General features: G+C 39.4%; 1 protein-coding gene across 5 annotated transcripts in view; it reads right to left on the bottom strand.

Annotated features, from left to right (window-relative positions):
• The window catches only part of si:dkey-71h2.2 (low density lipoprotein receptor adapter protein 1), a 112,373-nt gene that overhangs the window by 89,222 nt on the left and 549 nt on the right, over nucleotides 1-22,602 (bottom strand). For all 5 annotated transcript variants that reach the window (XR_003694823.1, XR_003694822.1, XM_028604504.1 and 2 more), the window contains exons 2-3: nucleotides 5,184-5,326; nucleotides 3,057-3,169 (exon numbers count right to left, since the gene is read on the bottom strand). Coding sequence is in view for 3 of the 5 variants with exons in the window: in XM_028604504.1 (XP_028460305.1) it covers nucleotides 3,057-3,169; nucleotides 5,184-5,326 (256 nt within the window). In the remaining 2 variants the exon portion in view is untranslated. The remainder of the gene's footprint in view (nucleotides 1-3,056; nucleotides 3,170-5,183; nucleotides 5,327-22,602) is intronic.

The raw sequence follows: 22,602 nt of genomic DNA on the forward strand, positions 1-22,602 counted from the left end.
ACAGCTGAATGACACATTTCTAAACTTTATCGACTGTTCTAATGAAATGAGCGACATATGCCTCTACATGTTGGATCGTCATATCAACATTTTCTGTGAATATATCAAAGCAGTGTTTCCCACAGATTAGACAGCAATTTGTGGCGTGCAGGGGTATTTTCAAGTATCAAAAACTGAGGATGGATGCTGTCCTCCTCTCCTACTCTTTCTTCAATGCCTAACGAAGCTATCTCTTTCTCTCCCTGACCCTGTCTTTCTGCTTGAGCAGCACTGGTTGAAGCCTGAAAATATTGTAATCAAATTAATAACATAACTAATTACACTGGTCGGACTGTTCAGCTCAGTTTCAGACTGATACCTCCGGTTCAGGCAGGTCCTCATCCTCAACACGTGCATCTGGATTGAAGCAGCAAACATTCAGTGTAAGAGTAAAAAAATTACATAACATTATTTATAATAAGTTTATTTGAGTCACAGCTGCATACCTGTTTTGACCTTGACAACCCAACTGCATTTTACCGCAAACTTGCAACTAGTTAACTTTCTAAAGCAGGCGCAATCACTTGTTTGCCAAGAGTCGGGTCGGGACTCTAACGTTAACACACTGACAACATTGTATTCAGAATATAAAATATTTTTATAGCACTTTTTAATGTGTGATTGTGTAAAAGGTGTTCACGAGATACCAACCTTTCGTGAACTTGCGAATTTCGGTGTGTGCACGGAAGGGAGGGGCTGTGTGTGTGTGTGTGTGTGTGCGTGCGTGCGTGCGTGTGTGTGTGTGTGTGTGTGTGTGTGTGTGTGGCCTATGTGAGAGAGACGCGAGTGAACGAGGAGAGCAGGGAAAGGAAATGCAGCTGAACGAATATGCTGCACGTGGAGGCCGGTGTTGATTGTGTGGCGCACCGCCACAAATTATTCTTTGTGTGGGGAAACACTGCAAAGCCATATATTGCCAAATTATATTAAAAAGAAAATGATATTGTCCAAATAACCCAGCTTTACTTTTGTTGTAGAATATCATTAAACCTCCCGAGTGGTTTAGTCCTTGGTCTAATCCCTGCTAGCAGTTAGACCTACGGCAGCACTACAAGGCAGACGTGCTCATGTTGAAAGATTAAGCTCATGATAATATAATCTGAGTGTCTGATGCTGCAAATTAGATGCACTGTAAATTGTGCTGGTCAGGAGCTGAGTGACAGCCAATGCTACTGAATTCAATATCAGTTTGTGAAAACTGATAGAGGATATTTCATTGTTTGTGTGTGGATGGATGGGATGGGAGGGTCATGGCTGTGAGGATCCTATTTTCAATGTGATGGCACGATGCCTCCCTGTCTATCCCCCACTAAAGCTTTGCCTGAGGGAAACAGCCCAGCTTCCAGTTAGTGTGAATACAAAATAAACTCAACAAACAGACACACATTTACATACACACTCAAATGCTCACGTCCTTCCATGCATGGCCACATGCGCGTGAGCACACACGAGCACGCACACACACGAGCACACACACGAGCACACACACACACACATACACACACACACAGTCTGATGTATTCCCTTACATCTACACTCCACTTTCTTTCACCCTTCACTTGCTGTGTTGGCCAATAAGTGGATTATGTGCAACTAAAATAAGACATAAGAAAGGAGGGGGAGGGGAAAAAGGGCTGTAAGGACGTGGGGGCAGGGGTGGGGTCTCATAAAGGGGATAAATCAATCCTCAGTCAACCCGAGCTCTGCATGTGGCCCTACTCTCCTATCATTCCCCGCGAGTATTGGCAAAGGCTGGCAGCGCGAGTTTAGCAAGTGGGCAATTAGTCGTGGGTATTCCGGTGTTCAGAGCTCTGTTTATGTTAATAAGAGCAGAAAAGAAAGATTTATTCCTAGACAGTAAAAATGAAGGGGAAAGGAGAGGAAGATAAGGAGAGAAGAGAAGGAGATCAAAGACGAGGCTGATTCCCCTGGCCTGTGGTCTGTTACCGCTGATAAGGTGGATCAGAAAGAGATGTGCGCACACACACACACACACACACACACACACACACACACACACACACACACACACACACACACACACACACACACACACACACACACACACACACACACACACACACACACACACACACACACACACACACACACACACACACACACACACACACACACACACACACACACACACACACAGTTCTGTAATCACAGTCCAGCCTTATGATATTTAGACTGTAATCCTCAATGACATGAGGCCCAGTCTATATTACAGGATGCTATCCAGAGAGGGGAAGCAAGCCAAACATCACAACACAAACACACAAACACACACACACACGGTAGACTGAAACCTAGCATGGTGCTGAAAAAGCTTAGCTTTCATTGACACAGAGAGAGACAGTATCTGACACCCCCCGGTGACCCCTTCCTGCCATCCCATTATTGGTTTCCAAGTGATTTGATCTAACATGAGACATACAACAGCTCTGAGCAGAAAACTGCTCGGTTTCATCCTGCAGAAAGAGCCCAAGCAATGGACAGAGGGGAACGTGACCTAGATAGACTAAGTTTCTTAGTGTATCAGATGAAGCCACTTCTAGGTTACCAGCAATGTTAACATAGGTGAACCACAATCAAATATGGAATCATTTAGTTGATGAACCATGCATTTAATAAACCCAAGTTAAGTGATTTTGTATCATGTCATATTGCTCAACCATCCTTTTAAAGTCAGGCAATTACTATCTGAGATAAGTATATGAAAATGTAAAGTTACACTCTGCATGCAGTGCATGGGATTCTTAATGCTTTACATGAGGTTTTAAATTATTTGCATGAAGCCAGTAGTCCTAAATGAGGTCACTACCACTTGTAACGTGTATTAGCAGACACTTGTTACAGTATTTAAGATATCTTTTAAACAGTAAATGGCTTGACAAAATAACAATCTAAAATACTCATGTGTGTGTGCTCTGCTGTAGTATTTGTCTCAATCAGCCCAGCCACTGAGCAAGTTTCTCTTCAAAATGTATTTGAATTCAGTACCTTTGATTTACCTGTATATGGAGACATTTTCTATGAGGTCTGTAGTCTCTGTGTCTGTCATGATGATGCCTTTTGGTGAGACCGTCAACGTTACTTTCCGAAACTTCTTAGCACTGGCTCTGGCCTATGGTGGATATGAAATATAAAAACACATTAACACGCACATTAAAACCGAATAGGGAACATCTCGCCACGGAGCTACCTTGTCACTCTGACATGAATATAAGATGATCTTACATCTGATTACAGACCAAAAACACTCAAATGTGACAGTGGCTGCTGAGCAAAATTAGGCAGCCTGCATGAGTTGTCCCAGAAATGTGGGGAATTTATAAAGGTGACAGAACCGGGAGGTTGGAAAGCTGCAATGTGTACCATAGGATGAGGGCTACACATTGCAACTCGAGGTTGAGCTGGCAGCCTCTCACTCCCCCTGCCGCTCTGCTCCATCTGGAGTTTCAGGAAATACAGCCAGAGTGCTGAGCTTGTGGTCTGTGAGAGCGCCTGTTGACAATAGCAATGACCTCCTTACCATGCAATAAGATAGCAAATGAGAGCAGTTTAGCTTCACACCCAAATGATATCAGGTTAAGAATCAATAGTGTGACTGTGAGGGAATACAGAGGGGGAAGAAATTATTCTGCTTACACCCACAGCACTTACAATATGGGAAACTGACTTTATAATAGAGAGGGAACAAGTGCCATGGCTGACTGTGGCAACTCATTCATGTAGGAAGTGCTAACAACCACGTTTTCTTCAGTCATGTTACCCATGTCACGCCACAAGGCAAAAAAAAAAAATCTGTCAGCTTGAGATATGCCAAGTTCAGTTTTCTATACATTTGGTACATCCCCTCTTGTCTTATCATGCCTGACTAAAGCATGTAGCAAATGAAAAAGTCACAAATGTATTCAGTAATCCCATTCAGGTTAATTGGTTTCCAAGGGAACAGACAGAGACGACTGAGTTGCTTTTCCTGTCCTGTTGTAAATGAATTGAATCTTAATCGTGCCATTAGGTTCAGTTCAGTCTCTAATTGAGAAGTGGGGGGTTTATGATTAGGCTGCCTGTGCCAGGCTTTTCTTTCTGCAGAGAAAGCCTTCTGGCAGATTAGGCATTCTTATTGTTGGCAGCGTTTGGCGAAAAAGGTGTGTGTGAGCATGGAAGAAAAATGTAAAGAGAAAATATAATAATATGTTTGCGTTTATAAAAATATTTGTTGTATGGCTACAAACTCACTGGTTTAAATGTTGTGAAAACTGACAGGATTCTGAATTGATGTAGGAAACCATGCTCCGAAATCCCCCGTGTGGCTCAGTGCTGTTAAGTAAACATCATATCACCGATTTCACTGCTGCACATGTGGATCCCCTGATAATCCTGGATTAGCAGCTATGTTTTCATGCAACTATACTGACCTTGATATAAACGTGACCAAACTATTGCTACATACCAAGAGAATTACAGAAAGTTGAAGGTAAATGACACAGATTGCACAGTTCTTAAGTTGTTCTGATGGGCAGTTAGATATTTTTACAGAACATTTGAACCCAAACTTTTCCCAGCACTGTTTGACCTGCATGCCAACACTGAATACTGAATTGGTTGATTCTGACAGTGTTCACGATGGTTTTCTGTCCACGAGAATACATTTGCTGAGCTGTGACTGATTGACATACTCACATAAAGGAAATCTTAAATTCAAATACTGTCTGTAATGGTACCCCAAGTTGTAGGATACTGTAGATATGGTGCAAAAATACCAATTTATCATAAATTACCTTCCTGATAAAATATTGTCCTAAAGTCTTCCCCTTTAAGTCGTTCAGATAATGTGCGCTGCAGTTTGAGGCTGTAATTTCACAAATCCCCAAGAGAATTTCTATAAAAAGCATTGCTGTAATTGAAATCTTCACTATGTCACTCTGGAAATTTCCCGTTGCTATTGAAGGTCCTGACCTTGCCTATAGAATGATATGCAACATTGTTTGGAAATATCGAAATCACTGCACATATATGTACTGTATTCAGTAATTACAATAAAAAACAAGTGTAGTAGCGAGATTTGCATGCAAGAATAAATATAACTTCCATTATAAAAGGTTGTAGGAGTCAGAAAGGGACCATTGACTAACCGTGGCAACAATTCTGCGAATGGCAGCAGACGCCATGTCCTCTCCTTTGGGCTGGCCCACCAGAGTCATACCCAGGTACTTTACATTGAACACCATCCCCTCCAGCAGAGTCTCCTTGGTGTCTGTCCAGTTCTCTGGTAGCTCTGGTTGGACAAAAAAAGGACATAGGAAATCACCAAAATGCCCCAATACAGCCTAACAAGGGCATAATGTATAATAAGAATTTTAAAGTGAAATGTGCTTTGCTTTATAAAAGTCCAAAAAACATGCAGAACTATTATCTTTTACATAGTTGTGGATGGGTGCTTGCTAATGATAGATGAACATAATCCACTTAGTCATATCACACCGTGTCTGGGATTAGAAGTTATTTTGAAAAGTGATTCACATGTTAAGAAACCCCATTAAGTCCACCTCCCAAAAGTCTGTCAGAATAAGTTATCAAGTCAAGCTTGTTCATTGCATTGTTTGTTGGGCAGACGGTTTACAATACTGAGCACAGACAGCATGACGGTTGGCAGAGTAACGTCTCAGCTGAGCAGACAGTGGTGTGGATATACAGTCAGATTTTGCACAAATTATGTGTGATGTAATGATTTTAAAATAAAAAAAAAATTGTTACAGTGCTAAAAAGTCAGAGCTCTGCAATATGTTTTTTTATTACACTTGTGTAATAAGAAAAGTTGAATGTCTGTGCATTTTAAGATAAGAATTAGTTACATCCAACTCGACTAAGCGAAGAAACAAATTTATTTTGTGTATGAAACCATCCACAAGGGATCCATGTATTCCACACCATGCTTTCATTTCCTGAATTTGAATATGTTCTATTAAACTGAGATCTGTTTCCATCTCTTACTGGGTAAGACACTATGGTCTCCATATTAGAAAGCAGTATGGATGTCAGAGAAAAACTGCTGCACAGGACAACAAAACCAGTATCAGCTGGGCTCTGATAGACTTTACAGAATGGCTGCAATGCTGTTGCTGTGACTTCCAACAGGTAGCACCAAACTGTCCTCCAGCAATACACTGTAGACAGGGAGAGGGAGTGTGCCCATGCAGAGAGCTGAAAATATCTCCCAGCGACACCTGGACACCCTGCAGTGGAGCATCAAGAGAGGGATAACTTACAAAACTATGCAAAAGACCACATTCTGTGATCAACTTAATGGGGCAATGAGTGAAACATGATGCATTAATCCCATTTAGAAGCATTCTTTTAAACACCAAAGTCGCTGTGATGAAGACAACCAAACGGCACATGCATAACCAACTGTAAGAAGAAGGGAAATGTCTATGAGAAGAGGAGCATGTAGAGAGAGAAAGAAAGAAAGAAATAGAAGAGAAACACAATACGTGTCTAACACTCTACTGTGCTATACTGGCATCAAATTCTCCACATGGGCTGAGCCATCTGTCACTGGCAGGCCCCATGCAGCTGTGAAGGCGAACAGCAGAGAACACCATCCCCTAACGCTTCCAACAACTCTGAATTATTAACTAATCTTCAATCATACGATGGGGACTGCTACAAAACCAGAGAGCCCGTTTGATTTTATTAAATGTTATTGCTTATGTACATTGTGGGCAGCGTGGCTGGTTGCTTTTGACTTGTTGTGGATGAGAGGAGTTTGATCATTTAAAGTCTTATTTTGTCTTATAGAACATGTTCCTTTAATACTTAAAGCAATTCATTGTTCGGAGACTGCAGGTTCACAGCCATTTAAGAAGGGTTTTTTAATGCAGTATTGATCCATGAGGGAGAAATGCATCCCTCTTCTTTTCCCTCTCCACAGTAGGCCAGAGGTCAGGTTCAGCTACTCAACACGGGGAGGGGGTTTCACTCTGTTGCTCAAGAACACTAACTAATAATTCCATTCACTTCCATTGTATTGTGGTGGCAGCAAAATATATATATATATATATATATATATATATATATATATATATATAAATATATATATATATATATATATATATATATATATATATATATATATATATATATATATTCAGTTTTTGACAGATAGATAGAAATGTAGAAATATATTCAGTTTTTGACAGATAGATAGAACAGCCAATGACGAAAGAACACAAATGAGGTGAAAAAAAGAATAGAAAAATGGTATCGTCAATTAACCGTTCATTAAACCCGTCCCCTGAACAGCAATTGTACATTTATAACTTAGCAATCATCATTTGGCACTACAGGCCAGTCTTTAGTATTTACTTAACCAAAAATATCAGAGCAAAAGTTTTAAAGTTAAAAATTTATGATAGTTACTGCTAGTTAGGGCTGATTCCAAACACTTAAAATATGCTTGACCTTGATAAACTCCAATATCAATCCTTCAGTTTAGTTTGGTTTATCCCATGCTGTAATACATAAACTCACGGTCAAAAGCTAAAGTGCTACAGTCCATGTTGCGTCTTCACCAGGCTACACACATGAATTATTAAAAAGGGCTTCATGTTGATGCTGCAGGGTTTCCAATATATTATCCCCCTAAAAGAGGAGCTCTTACATTTTTAAAAAATCCTGTGTGAAGAGACTGGGACTGATAAGAGTGACAGGCACAAGCGGAGGGAGGCTAATTGGATTTTAACATACATGTTGAAGAAAATACTGAGGAAGACTGAACATTTGCAATTTGAACTTTTATTTTTCTACATACAGTATGCTGTACATTTGTCATCTGTGTGAGTCTGTGTTTGTGTAAGGGTGTGTGTCGAGGTGATCTAATTTAAAAAAAGCACAAAACAAGATTAGGGAGGGCGAAGCCGTGGTGGTGCACTGATGACGTTTGCATCTTTATTAAACTGATGCCTGGCAACACTTTCACAGACACGTTCTCAGCAGTGCGCTGATTCCATTACGTTCACACAAAAGCCTCACAGTTGGAACACAATCTAAAGGAATCAATGCATTACAATAAAAGGCACAGAGCGATTTGATGACATTTTGCTGCACTGGGCCTCAAGTGTATTCACTTTAAAGTTATAGTATAAGTTATAATACCACCGCCCGGAGATGTAGAGCACTGTAAAATATTCAACACTCCTGAACAGAAAACTAAGTGTAGCCATTTCGCAGTAGCTAATCCGACTGTTGTAAAATAATAATAGGTACCATGTGCTCTGCACGCCTTCAGCTACATGCAGTGATCACCAGCTGTCTCCATGAGCTCCACGCTCAGTAATTTAATTTGCAATAAGAAGTCAAAAATCGCACCCGGATGAATTCTGCTCTGGCTGAACACCTACACTGACTGTTAATTAACAACACAAACAGGAGCATGAAGATATGCACACAGGCACAATAAGGCAAGAAAGGGCATGTGCATATGGAGGGGGCTTTCACACACACACACACACATGATTTCTTCAAGATACCATTATCAGAGTTAATTGCAAAAACTGTTGGAATAAGTGTGTGCTCCAGGGTCAAAATAACAAAAGCATTCCCGGTTTTCAATTCCCCTATAGGTCGATAAGTCTGCCCATTTTTTGTAAGGATGTTTCACACAGCATATTGGTTAAAATTCAATGGAATGAATAATAATGTTTTATTATTGTGTGGAATAAGTACAATACCAATATATGAGAAACTTAAAGAAGCATTCAGCTTGTTTTTAGACCCAAGTGACATCCCCATCCTCCACATCCTTCGCCTTACTGTTTTACTCATCTGATGGAACTTTGAATCTAGGACACCACCTTGACAGGGAAAATAGGCCGCACATTCAGGGAAGATGGTGGGCTGGGATGGTGTGTGTGTGTGTGTGTGTGTGGGGGGGTGTAACTGGTATCCTGATTCTGCCTTGAGGCGCAACCAAGTAAAGCTAAGTCCTTCCTTTCAAGCTCTTGCTCTTCTCACTGTTTTCTTAATTCTACCCCTCCACTCACCTCTCTCACATACTGTATGTTCACTTCTCCTGGCTCTGATTGAACCTTCACATTACAAAGACATCCCCCTCTTCACATATAAGAGTCTCTTATTAGAGGGCCTTGGGAAAATGTATTAATATTTCAGATTATCAATCAGACCTACAGTACAAGCCACTACTCAAACGTCAACAACAACAACAAAGATGGAGTCATGGGATCATCAAACAGCCTATGTTGCTAAGCAACCACAGATTCTATCACCAACAGCCCAGTGGCAGCATGGAGGTGGTGCCACATTATATTACTGAACACCTTGGCTAGGCATCAAAGGAAGTGTACAAACTACATAAAGTGCTCAGATAACAGTGGAATTACCCCGCGCTCTAATCTGGAGCAGTACATAAAACTCTGGAATTGAATATTACACATCCAATGGACCCAAATGCAAAACCTCATGCCAAGCTATTTCAAAATGCTGCCACGTCAACTTTGACTTCCTTCATTTTACACTGACACATAAACCTGACATAACAGGAACGTTACAGAGCAGCTGCTACCTTAAGATAGTGTTGCAAAAGATTAAGAAGCAAGTGTCACAACAGACAAAAACGGCAGCCCCTTTATAAAATAAAAAATGCCCATCGCAAAATTCTTAAGCCAGTCACAAAATTCTTAAGCCAAATGTGACATCTTCATATTGCTCATTTTGTCCAACCAACACTCCAAAATCCAAAGATTATCCATTTACTATCAAGTAAAACTAATAAATGCAGCAAATGACTGGAACTGAGGAAGGATTGCCATTTTTGAAACCAAAAATCATCTGAAAATATGATAGATTTTGGTCCCTTTATGATGAGTACAGCCACTTTGTTAAAAAAAATATACTAGCTTATACATCAAGCATCTGTCATCAAACTTTTGTTGCATTCTCACTGACAAGAAAAATAAAAAAATAAAATCAGGTTCATGAATCAACTAATTGCCCCGGAGGTCCTATATGAATCAGTGTTGGTGTGGCTTTTTCATCATAATCCCCTTTTTAACCAAAAAACCCAATAATTGCTTTCACTTCAAACACTCTATCTGCTGTTAATCATAATGATGATATGAGTTATCTACAGTATATGCATGGCTGAGCAAATAGAGCTACTGCAAAGTTAGAACGGAAGAAATATGAATTTGTCGAGTGATTGGCATCATGTAGCATAAACATAAGAAATAGCAAGACATTTTTAACATGGACATCAATCATGACCTAGCACAAATAGCTGTTTAACCGAATGATAAAGGTGAAATAAATTATCATAATCTCGTAAACTAGGTATTAAATGCTTTATAGGATAGTTTGAAATTTTGGGAAATAAACTACATTTTCTTTCTTGGCAAAAAAAATGAAAAGATCAATACCACTTTTATGTTGGAGAGCGTATCAATCTTCTCATAACTCTTAGCAAAAGGTACAGTAGCCTATTTCCCAAAATTACAAACTATTAATTCAACTACAGCAAGAAATGGAAATAAAATATACTCAGCAAAAAAAAAAAAAAAATCCTCTCACTTTCAACTGCTTTTATTTTCAGCCAAGTTAACATGCGTAAAACTTTGTATGAACATTGTTCAGTTTAGTTCTTAGTAGTTGAATTTTTTTATGTTCATACAAAGTTTTACGCATGTTGGCTGAAAATAAAAGCAGTTGAAAGTGAGGACGTTTCTTTTTTGCTGAGTATATATATGTAGCACTTTATAGTAGGCTACTAATAAAAAAAACTGAGCTGTAAAAAACTGTTAAAAGCATTTAACTGTTAATTGTGCCTGGAAGCATTAAAAAAAATACAGTATGTGTGATAAGTAAGTTATTAAAAATGATAACCACAATAGCAACTTCCTGAAAGGCTTTCCTATAATGTCCTAAATGCAAATTGCCTTTGACTGCAGTTATTATGCAAAACATAGGCTTCAACCCCCCCATCAGGAACCTTCCTCCAAAGGCTCTGTACTGTATATCGTTAATTAGACAGGATCAAACCAACGTTGTCACATACAGCAGTAAAACAGCTTTATCTTCTCTACTTTAAGAAGCATGTTTTGTCCTCAGAAGATGTCCAGAGAATGAAATTGGATTAGCAGACATTGACTGTTAATGTGATGTTGTACAGAAGGACTGAGATAGAAAAGCACATGATTTGTTCTAAAAAAAAAAATTAAAAAAAAAAGCACAGTTGCATTTCCAGGATGCAGAATTCATAGTGTATAGTGGCACCACAATAACTGAAAATAACACCATCCAGTAACAGTGTTGATGTCTAGAGGACTGAGGTAAAATAGTGCTGATGTATATCAAATGTTATTGGAAGTAGACTGGGATGTCACTGCAGCAGCACTTTTTCATGACTAGTGCAGTGCCAGTTTTGAGCATGGCGTGCCTGTTCAGAAAGGGCCGATGGCTTGGTTCCCATAATTTTTTCCAATTGCAATGTGGCCCGGGACAGTAGGGTTGGGTACCGTTCACATTTTTACTAGTACCTGAAATTCGGTTCCAGTACGCAACGGTACCTTTTTTTCGGTACTTTCCTGAAAAAAAAAAAAAAAAAAAAAAAACACTCCACACAAAATAAAACCTGCCTAAATTTAACAAAACCTTAACTATAGGAGACTTAAATGAATTATTTTTGGAGCAGACATGTGGGTCATTTTGAACGGCACTAATAACCTATTGTGCGGTTTAGGTCTGAGGACTTGCTGGCCTATCTGTTAAATAAGGGCTTTATTCAGAAAAGCTTGTGTGAAGCCATTTCAATGCTCATTTATCTGCTTCACTTTGTGCCAATTAATCAAACACAACACTGCCAGAGGAGAGATTGTTCATTATACACACTGTTTACAATCTCCTGACAGTTCTAGTTTATCATTGACCAAAGGACATCAAATATGGAGGTGACTTGCACAGAAAGTGTCCATTGTAAGTCCCTTGGATCATTTTTACTGAGTGACCACTGTTGGTCTATGCCCGACATGTAGACAGCTGCTGTCTATTAAATTAATACTTTTGAGATTTCCATTTAGGTCTGAAGCACCAAAGTCAAATTTTCTACGCAATAACCTTGTATGCATATGTCATCCTACATGTATTACTTTTTTTCAAACAAGGTTTATGCAGCAATAAACGGGCACATAAACTCAAACAACACCCTCCCACCCCCAGGATGGCAGGCAGTTCAAAGTGATGCAAATCTACATTTATTACTTTAACAATTTCAAAGTTGTTTGTATATGTGGAAACAGGAATTTCAAACACTGACCCACTGAGGAGAAAATCAAAAATGAATGGTTAAGTATAAAGAGAAAAAGGGCTCCATCAACACCTATATTATGGAAGTACAGTAAAGTTCACTAGAGAAAGAGTTATAATCATGCTAAAATAACAACCACATTAACAATGCAGATACTGAAGGAACTCTTTCCTCACGGCTATTTATTCATAAAGCATAATTGCTTAGCACCGTGAAAGGATTGTTTGCATTAGCAATTCAAACAGGGCATGATTCTCTCTTTGCTGATACAGATCTCTTCCCCCTGGAGTCTGCTGGCTCCCATTTCAACATCTTCATCAACTATAAATAGCTCCGTTGACAGAAATCCCTTCATGAAACAAAAGGTTTATATTTAATATTTTGTTTTCTATTCAAGGGTAGGACTGGGACTTTTAAAAGAAAAAGGAAAAAATTAATCCAGAGGTTTACTGATCCTAATCTCATGCCGAGTTCTAGGAAAACAACACTGCTTGAGCAATCATTAGCTTTCCCATCCATTAGGAAACAGAAGTGAAAAAAAGTCACCTTCGAGAGCAGCTGATCTCATTTAAGTATCTGTGGCCCCTGTAACAGATGAGGGCTTCCCACAGGAATCCCCTCTAATGTGGTAGAACACTTTAGACCCATCCAGCTGATTGATGGATGCTAGTCTGACACAGCCGGAGACCTCGGCTTCTCAAGTCTCAATGTCTCTAGCGTATCGAAAAGTATACTCAATGTGAGTGTGAGCTGTGCACAGTTTGGATATGGCTCATTCAGACTAATTTATACATATTTACCTAATATCAATACGAGAGTTAAAAAGAGAATAGGTTGGATTTTATTGTTATTTATTTATTTATTTACCATGACGTCAGAGACACAAGCAAAGACAAAAAAGGTTAATGCTATGTCCTATATTTATATAAATCTAGCAAATTACATACTATGACCAAATTGGTTATTTCCATAATAATGGTAGTAAAACAAAAACAAGACTAAAGACTCTACAGCTATGCTACTGGCTTTGTGGGGCTGTACTTAGGTAACAGGGCTTTGAGCTAAATGCTTACGTAACCCTTTGTCAAGTCTTTTTACACAAAACGTTATGGTGGTGCTAGAGGAAAAGTCAGAGGATAACCAACGTGAGTAGGCTTCATCCTGTTGGGACCATGACTGTCTGTGGAAGATTCCATGGCAATCCATCTAATAGTTGTTAAGACATTCAGTCTGGACCAAAGTGGCAGACAGACTCACCGGTAAACTGACAACCATAGAGCCGCTAAGTATGCTATGTAAATGATGTAAAATCATGTTTAGTTTCTTTGACAGACTTGATCTTATATCCTGGCTACAAGGAGCATGATGCTATTTCTAGCATCTTTTTAGGAGAACATAAAATAAATAAAACAAAAAGTCTGCAAATCACCCCAACATTCCCAGTTAAATTGAGGCCCTTGTAATCATGGTATGACCTTATCCAACTTAACCAGGGGCACCTAGAATCTAGAAAAACCTAGAAAAATACATCAAGATATCTTCTACTGGGCTCATTGTGCTTTGTTTTAACCATAACAGCACGCACAAGGTGTTTCTATACAACACTACAGTAGTTTTCCATTTTCACTTTGATGGTACAAAGTTATTTTTGGGAGTGGGTTGCTCGGCATGATGTATCAGAAATTGTGAGGGGAATTTGAATTTTTCAGGAGGAACAGAACACGGAGATTGGCTTTAGCTCTCCAGTGGAGGACACACGGACGGACACACAGACAGACGGACGGACACACAGACAGACACACAGACAGACACACACACACACACACACACAAACACACACACACACACACACACCTCAGAAAGACTCTTTAAGACTCTTTTAAACAGGAAGCTGGACGGTGTATGTGTGCAACTGTGTGTGTTATTGCAGCAGCTCTCCCAAGATAGGGTCTCTCAGTTTCCTTGTGTTGCATAATTCACTTGACTTCAGGCTGGGGAACCTTGTTTGTGCTAAAAACACTACAGAGAGACTGCAGAGAGCAGCATAATAATGAGCTGTATTTAAGAAACTAAAACTGTACTTTGATTACAGGTGTTGGTGGTTATTATGGAGGTGAAACAAGGAGCCAGGCATGCATTTAGTCTGTGTTACAGAGTGCAGGAGTAAAGGATGCCCTCAAGGTGGTCCATTTTAAACTGGCTAACATTGATAAAATATAAGCTTAGATAACCTAGGAGGCTTTAATACAAGTAACCAAACATAACCACTTACTACACAAACTATATGTACTGTGGGTCATGAGAAAATGTTATACACTAGGGACTCTCAAAGAAAATCAATATAGAATATGATGTGGAGCAGTTCTTAATAACATGAGGCCGAGGCTTTAAAATCAATATTTGTGGAGTGTAACAGTGAAGTAAATATACTCGCAGCTTCAAATGTTACAGGCACAAGACAGAGACAGCATGTGAAATAGTGAAAGAAAATCGTAAAAAAAAAAAAAAAAAACGAGGAGCAAAAACGAGTGTTTAGTTGAAATTGAGTTATTGGAGATAATTTTCAGCCTAAGATACAACAAAATCAATACAGCAGTTAGAGCGACATTTTAAGTAGGCTAACATTTGCAGTAACCTTTCCAACAAACTAAAAAAATAGGTTTTAAAAAGACACACACACACACACACACACACACACACACACACACACACACACACACACACACACACACACACACACACACACACACACACACACACACACACACACACACACACACACACACACACACACACACACACACACACACACACACACACACACACACACACACACACACACACACACACACACACACACACACACACACACACACACACACACACACACACACGGGATTTCAAGGCATTAATAAAGAAATGATAGTTGGACAGAAGGGCTTCCTCTAAGCTTTGATTAAACCCAGACCTATGACAGAAAAACAATGCAGCATTATTACATTTTAAATACCCCATAGCAACCGCAGTATTAAAAACACAAGAAGACAAGTGTGACAGGAGGAGCATTTAGTGTGGTGAAGCACTTAGTGAGAGGATGAATAGCATTGTTCTCACCTGCCCAAACAAACCACAAAAAAAGGCTCCAGAGTTTCATTTAACCTGCTCCAAACATGTTTAGTGTGACAGCAACCTAAATCTTAATTTAATGCTGTATCTCCTTTTGACAACCCAAAACAGAACTGGATTTATAAAAGGATGATGTAAAACAGATATTACTAAACAGATAATAAATTCAAATTGAAAGCGATTGTGTATAAAAAAAAGGCCACTGACCGGGATAACGACAAAGACTCTACAGCCCAGCTCTTTGAGGCTGTACTGCAGTGCTTTGACCTAAATGCTAACATCAGCATGCTAACATTCTGGCAATGGCAATGCTAAAGTGAGATATAATGTTCACCATCTTACTTTTTTGCATATCAGCATGATAACATTTGTTTATTAGCACAGCTAAGTACAGCTAGTACAGCTATTGGATAAAGTGAAATGTTGACCTGATTATTACAATTCATTTTGAGAGGGACATAAATGTTTAAGCAAAATGCCATGGCAATCCATATAATAGTTGAGATATTTCAGCCTGGACCACAGTGGTGGGTAGACCGAGAGACACACAATGCCATCCCTAAAGCCTCGTTGCTACTGTACAGTATAACTAAAAAGTGTGGTTGGTACAAGATCATGATAACAATATTTGATCTAATGTCAGAGACACAAAATAGGAAATGATGAAAAAAAAGACTGTCACGGAAAACGTGCATAATGTTCCATATAAATTAAAAGCTAAGTGAGGGGGAAAAGAGTCAAGCAGAATGTGAACATATACAAAGTCTGTGCAGAGCTGTCACTGAAGTAGCCGTGCTTTTGACAATAATCCAACTGATCACACTGTTGAGGGGATTTAGCTCATGTAGTTCTCTTCTGACCAAAGTGGAAAAAGGTCATGCACTCACAAAAAAACAAATAAAACTGCAGTTGAACATCATGTTCACCGAGTCAGATTGTTAAATCTATTTAAGATCAAATCTTGATTATGTCATTATATTTGTCAACAGGATATGATGACTTCGCGTAAACATAAGCCACTTTCCTAAAGCCAAGTGTTGTGTTAGCTGTACGCATTTTGAGCCATCCGCGTGTAGGTCTACGCTGTATACAGCGGACGGCAGTCTGCAACGTCACAGCGTAAACCTACACGCCTTTCTAAAGCCACGTGGTACGTTATCGTGAGGCTACTTGTTATCGCGAGGCTACGGTTGGGTTTAGGAAACATCAGACGCGGGATGGGTTTAGGAAAAGAAGAACCGGTTGGGATTAGGAAACGTGACAGGCGGGTTGGGTTTAGGAAAAGAAGAACGGAGTTGGGTTTAGGAAAAGAACAAACATGGAAAGGAAACATCACACGCGGGACATGATCCCCGCTCTCATGGGTGAAAGTTCTGCGTTTTACCCATCCTCCACCCCGGCCAAACTCCCTTCGGGGATTTTTGCCCTTTCATACTACTAGCTACGGCGTCAATTCACACACAATCACAAGGTAATGTAAGTCAATGGAGGCCAAACAGCATTGATAAACACGCTAAAAAGTGAGTCTGCGTCTTGATAACATGCCAATACAAATTGGCATGTCATACACATGCCACTTCATGAGATCAGTCTGTAATTGTGAACTTTTTGAGTCATGAATTCAAAGGATCCTGAGGGATACACAATGGGTTTAAATCATCAATGCAATGCAAGCAATACCTCGCAACTTTGGCAGCTGCTGATCTTATACGAAAGTAACCTGTCTAATTGATTTCTTATTTCAAAGCACTTTCAATGAAAATTCATTAGCAGTGCTTTATCACCTTATCTATCCTCAGTCTGCGACTGGTGAGACTGATGAGTGTGCAAGCATGAATTATGCAGCGTATAGGTGAGAAATCTGCTCAGTTAATTTGTCGTCTCATGCACTGAAGCTCAGCTAGGAGCACATATTGGGTTTAACTGGTCTTATAAATGGCTGTGTATATTTTATATTGAGTGCAAGGTGCAATAACTGAATGTTTTTTTGTTAAATGTAACTGGAAATGCTGGTTATTTAATTTATGGTTTAGAAAGCAGATTGTTGCTTCATTAAAATAGCTCCATCAGAAGTCTTCAATGTGGTTGATAAAGATTATCCTTAATATTTATCAGACAGATCCTGTACCTTAACTATAGTAAAGACTTAATATTTCACAACTGTTAAATGGAAAAATCTGCAAAGCCACCTAAAAACACTTACAGTACATGCAACTTAAACCTTTTCTTTTTTCTTTTGTCTGTTCTTGGTACACATTTTGTGTGGGCGCGTGTGTGTGTGTGTGTGTGTGTGTGTGTGTGTGTGTGTGTGTGTGTGTGTGTGTGTGAGAGCGAGAGAGAGAGAAGGTCATGTATTGTATGCAAATTCAACCTTTCCTGTAGACATCATGTTAAATAAATCCAGGGCCTGGCCACTTAAAGCATGGCATTCAGATGATGCTAAGGTAATGCAAATTATTTCTACTGTAAACTTTTTCAGAGCACAATTTGAGGATTATCAAGAGTAAACTAGGAATGAATAATTGCTCAGTGGTTCAGGCAAGTAGAGGTGAAAAAACTAAATTGATAACCGATTAATCGGTTTAGTCCTTTTTTAAGCAAAAATTGTGGAAAAGGCCAAAGATTCTCTAGAGTCAGTATCTCTAATGTCTCAGATTTCCTGTTTGTCAGAAGACGTCACCTTGGACATTTTATCAATTAAACAAGCATCAGTTAATTGAGGAAAAAAAAAAAAGATTCAGCAGATTAATCAATAATGAAAATAATTGTTAGTTGCAGCTCTTTGAGCAACACAAACAAAAGTCCCAACTATTTTTCTGTGGTCGCAGCAGAAAACATATCAATGCATATCTTAGAGAAAAACAGATAATAGGCAGATGAAAACAAAACTATCCGTTTGGCTGGATACCACTTGGGGGGTGGTGGGAAAATGTGTTTTCTGTAATTTGGGTAAAATTTATTTTTAAATGGGTTTCCCAGTCTACACAGACAGATTATACCATAGTTGGTACTCAAAGCCGCATTGATGACGCCTTCATTCTGCATCATAACACAAATCCAAATGCTCCAATAGTCCCCATTTATCAACTCCTCTTTGTATCACACTGAAAGCAGAGGGAGGTATTGCTGACATAGCCTCTATCATTATCCTGTATATTCCCATTATTCCCTCCCATTGCTTCTGCTCTGCCTCCTCTTCACTGGCATGCCCCTGACTCACGGGTTCCTGAGTCTTAACGAGCCATTGAGGGATAATTGCTCCTTGAGGGTTGGTGCTAACCGACACCACTGCCTCCTGCAGGTCATTCAGTCAAGCCCCTGTCAGCTTTAATAGAACTGCAGGCTGTATTCACTACCAGAGTTTCCAACCAGTCGAACCTAACGACTGTTGAGTCCACTAATTTCAGATCAAGCTCTTCTCTGGACTGCAAAGCACAGCAATACAAACCGCATATTCTGACATTTTCCTTACAGCCATGAAGAACACTTGAGATGTGCATTCAAGAACTAAATGAAGCTACTTATTTTCAGTTTTTTCTTTGATACTGATCACACAGCTGTGCGGCAGAAGCCACCACTAAAATAATTACAAGAAACAATCCCGGACCCAAGGACACGGTTTCAACTCAGTCTATCCCAAAGCGACACAATTTTAAATTGATGCAGACTGTACTGTCCTTGGTGCCAAGGGCAAGTGTGTGTGTAGGACTTGAAAGGTCCGTACTGCTATGCTATGTGATGTGATCCAAAGGGAAGGCTTGTACTCCAGGCACATGCTGTGTCCTCTTCCGTCCTGCCAGTGGCTTTAACCTCAACAGATGACAACGGACGGCCACGCGGGGCGATGGGGAAGTGTGGTACATGTGGGTTTTCTGCTGCCATAAGAACTGAAGACTGGTCTCATGCATGTCCAGAAATATATCTTTTTATGTTAGTAAGGTAGAGTAAAAAAAATATATTATTTGTTAACTTAGGGAGTTAACTTATTTCTCACGTCTCATCCTGAGGTCGTACAAATACAGAAGTTTGTACGACAGCGTTGATAAACACGCTAAAAAGTGACTATGCGTCTTGACAACACGCCAATAATGGCATACGAATTGGCGTGTCATACATATGCCACTTCATGAGATCAGTCTGAAAAATAGGTGACCATTACATAAATGTTCCTTACAGCTTCATACAGATTAGACAGGACCCTTACGAAAAGAGCCCTATGCTTGTGGAATGTTTGGTAACTGCTGCACGAGACAGTGCAGTGACACAGCAGGAAAGTAACGGTATCAAGTATATCACAGGATGCATCAGCGCGGCATTTCAAGTTATTTTGCCATTAAAGCCTTTAATAAAGAACTCTGTGTGCGTGAGGGACGCTCACTACCTCTTCTCACGGTAAATTCCTGAATAAAGTTTCTCACATCAGTTTCATGATTTATTACATAGCACATCCTGTTGCCTATTTCCTGAAGTCCAAGAGTACCAAAGATTAGAATGACAAAACGTTAAGTTGGGACACATAATGTAAGTAAAGCATTTTGCTGGATATTCATTTGCAGAATGAAAATCAAAAATGTAGGGAGGGAGTGTTGGTCCGACTATTACTGTGGCTGTAGCCTCTTTCGCTCCACAAGGGAAAAGAACTTCATTAACAACCTAACATTGGCTCCTTCAGTGTTTTCCAGTTCAGACTTGGGTTGTGTTGGATGTGTAACTTTGTCTGACCTAATAAGGTTGCTTCATGACTTTAACATCTAAAAAAGGGACTAAGGTGCTCATTCAGACATTAGAACACCATATGAACTTGCCATTAACCAAATGAGGTGCATGGCCAAAAGGGCTTTTGAGACATATTAGTCATTGACCAAACTGTTGGTCAAGAGGAAAGTTTGACCTTACCGTGGTGTCAGCGGAAAGGTCAGGTGGCAACCAAATTAAATCATGCAGATATATTTAGTAAAAGCTTCTTCAATGTGTTTTTGAGTGGCGCTGCCCCCCTAGAAATACAACACTCAAGTCCTCAATCAAAAGCTTCTGTCTCATCTCACCTTCACACTACAGTCTCACTTAAAACATTGCACGAATGCTAATGCTTGCCCCTGATGGCAGTTCAAATATATTGTGATATTTATTTTCTATCATACAAACAAGCAAGTCCTTAAATGATGTCTCTGTATAATTTCACTATTAAACAACTTGGCAAGGCCCAGTTACTAAACAGAATAGGTCCACAAATTAACTGTATATGGTCATTAACTTGGGTTATTTAACTAAGGTGGCCGTTCCTCTCGTCCATAGACAGGACACAAATAATTCATCTCTTTTTTTTTAACTTTAATCACACAAAATGTGTGCGAATGTGCCAAGCAGCTGCAATGTTGCCTTATTTGCATTCCGACAGCCAGCTTTGACGCATCGCCACAGGCTGGCACACAGACGCTGTCCTCTCTCTCCAAATTGCCTGTTAAGTAGCTCCTGGACATCAGCAGTCACCCTGTCTGTCTGTACTGTTTGTGACGGCTATGTTCACATTTTTCCAGCCTGATTCCCCTGGTGGCTCTCAGACACAAACTGCTTCTGTCATCCGGCATTGAAATACAGCTGGATTCTGCTCCGATAACATCATTTGACTTTTTTTTTCCTTCCTTCTCTTTCTGACGCAAAAAAACAATTAGAATAGAAATACACAATGCAGAGGCTCCTGCTAACAATGTGACAATGTCTTTCAATATAAGATGTTGATGGTTTGTTTGTCAGATTTTGTCATCATAAAGTCAACATGGTAATTTTGGAGAATATGGTAAAGTTGGCAGTGTTGAGGAAAATAATAACAACTCCCATCCATCAAAGTTTGCACAAAAATCAAGATCAGAAGTTTTAGTCCAGCAGCCATCAACATCTTACACCATTTAGGACAACCTGTCACTTAATGCATCCAAAAGCCATCAGAGACTCCAAGCCCTAATCCAATGAGAAAACTTTTGAATCCCACACTCAATACTCAATATTCAATAATTTATATAGAACATTTCCTAGAGAGAGTAAAGATACTAAGCACATCCTCCTAGATGTGAAATTAATCAATCATGTTTAATTAAAGCTGGCCAGGGCTGCCGATTATTCAGTGAGCAGGAATCCAGAATGAGGCAAAAACAGCATGGTAGCATTTATGGCAGCGAGAAGCTCACAGGCGAGGTATCTGCAGGGAGGGAGCATTCAACACTTCACACATCGGGGAGACGGCAGAGCTGCAGGCAGCAAAGCAGCCCCTCACTCCGCCTGTCACTGATGGTGTGTCAAGGTCTGTTGCTCTGACCCTTCACTCAGCACTCACAACCTCCTGTACTTCACACTGTAGTAACCCAGGAGCAATATGCCCATGCTGTATAACATTTTCTGAATCATTTGAAAAACTAATAGCAAATAATACAGTATATTAAAGAACTGTACAATACAAAGTTGTCAGTTTACACAGAAATTTATTATACCACTGATATTTGGTTGTGGTCTATCCATTTATCTAAAGTCATTCTTAAAAATATCCTATAAAAGCATAAGGTTTACTTTAATAACAGTATGTAGGATATTGTCCATTCCTTATTTCTTAAAAAGGTATTCAGTATTGAGTCTAACATTCTGTATATCTCTAGTTGTAGGATTTGATTGCACGAATTGGCGGTAGAAGCCTAGTATTTAATTTTAGGGCTGGAACAAATGATGAATTGTTTAATTTATGAAATGTCAGAAAAGAGAAAATTGTCTACTGCAATAAGATGAACAACCAACGGTTCAAAACACAATATTCAATAAAAAAATCCTAACATTTGAGAATTAGAATCAGCAAATATTTGGCTTTTTTTAGCTTTATTAAACAATTATAACGATGAATCAAATATTTAAAATAACATTTAAATGCTTCTGTGGATCGACTAGTAGGCTATTCGACTAATTTCCGGTATCAGTTTGAAGTAGCTAGTTGTAATTAATGCTATTGTTGTTTTGGTAAAGGACAGTTGATAGTGGGACTAGCCAGCTCACTCAGAAGGAAGTAAAGTAAAGCAAAGATTGAACTAGCTACACAATAGTCTACAGCCTGTAATTGAAAAGCTATT

The sequence above is a fragment of the Perca flavescens genome, chromosome 18, assembly GCF_004354835.1.
Source record: "Perca flavescens isolate YP-PL-M2 chromosome 18, PFLA_1.0, whole genome shotgun sequence".
Lineage (NCBI taxonomy): Eukaryota > Metazoa > Chordata > Actinopteri > Perciformes > Percidae > Perca > Perca flavescens.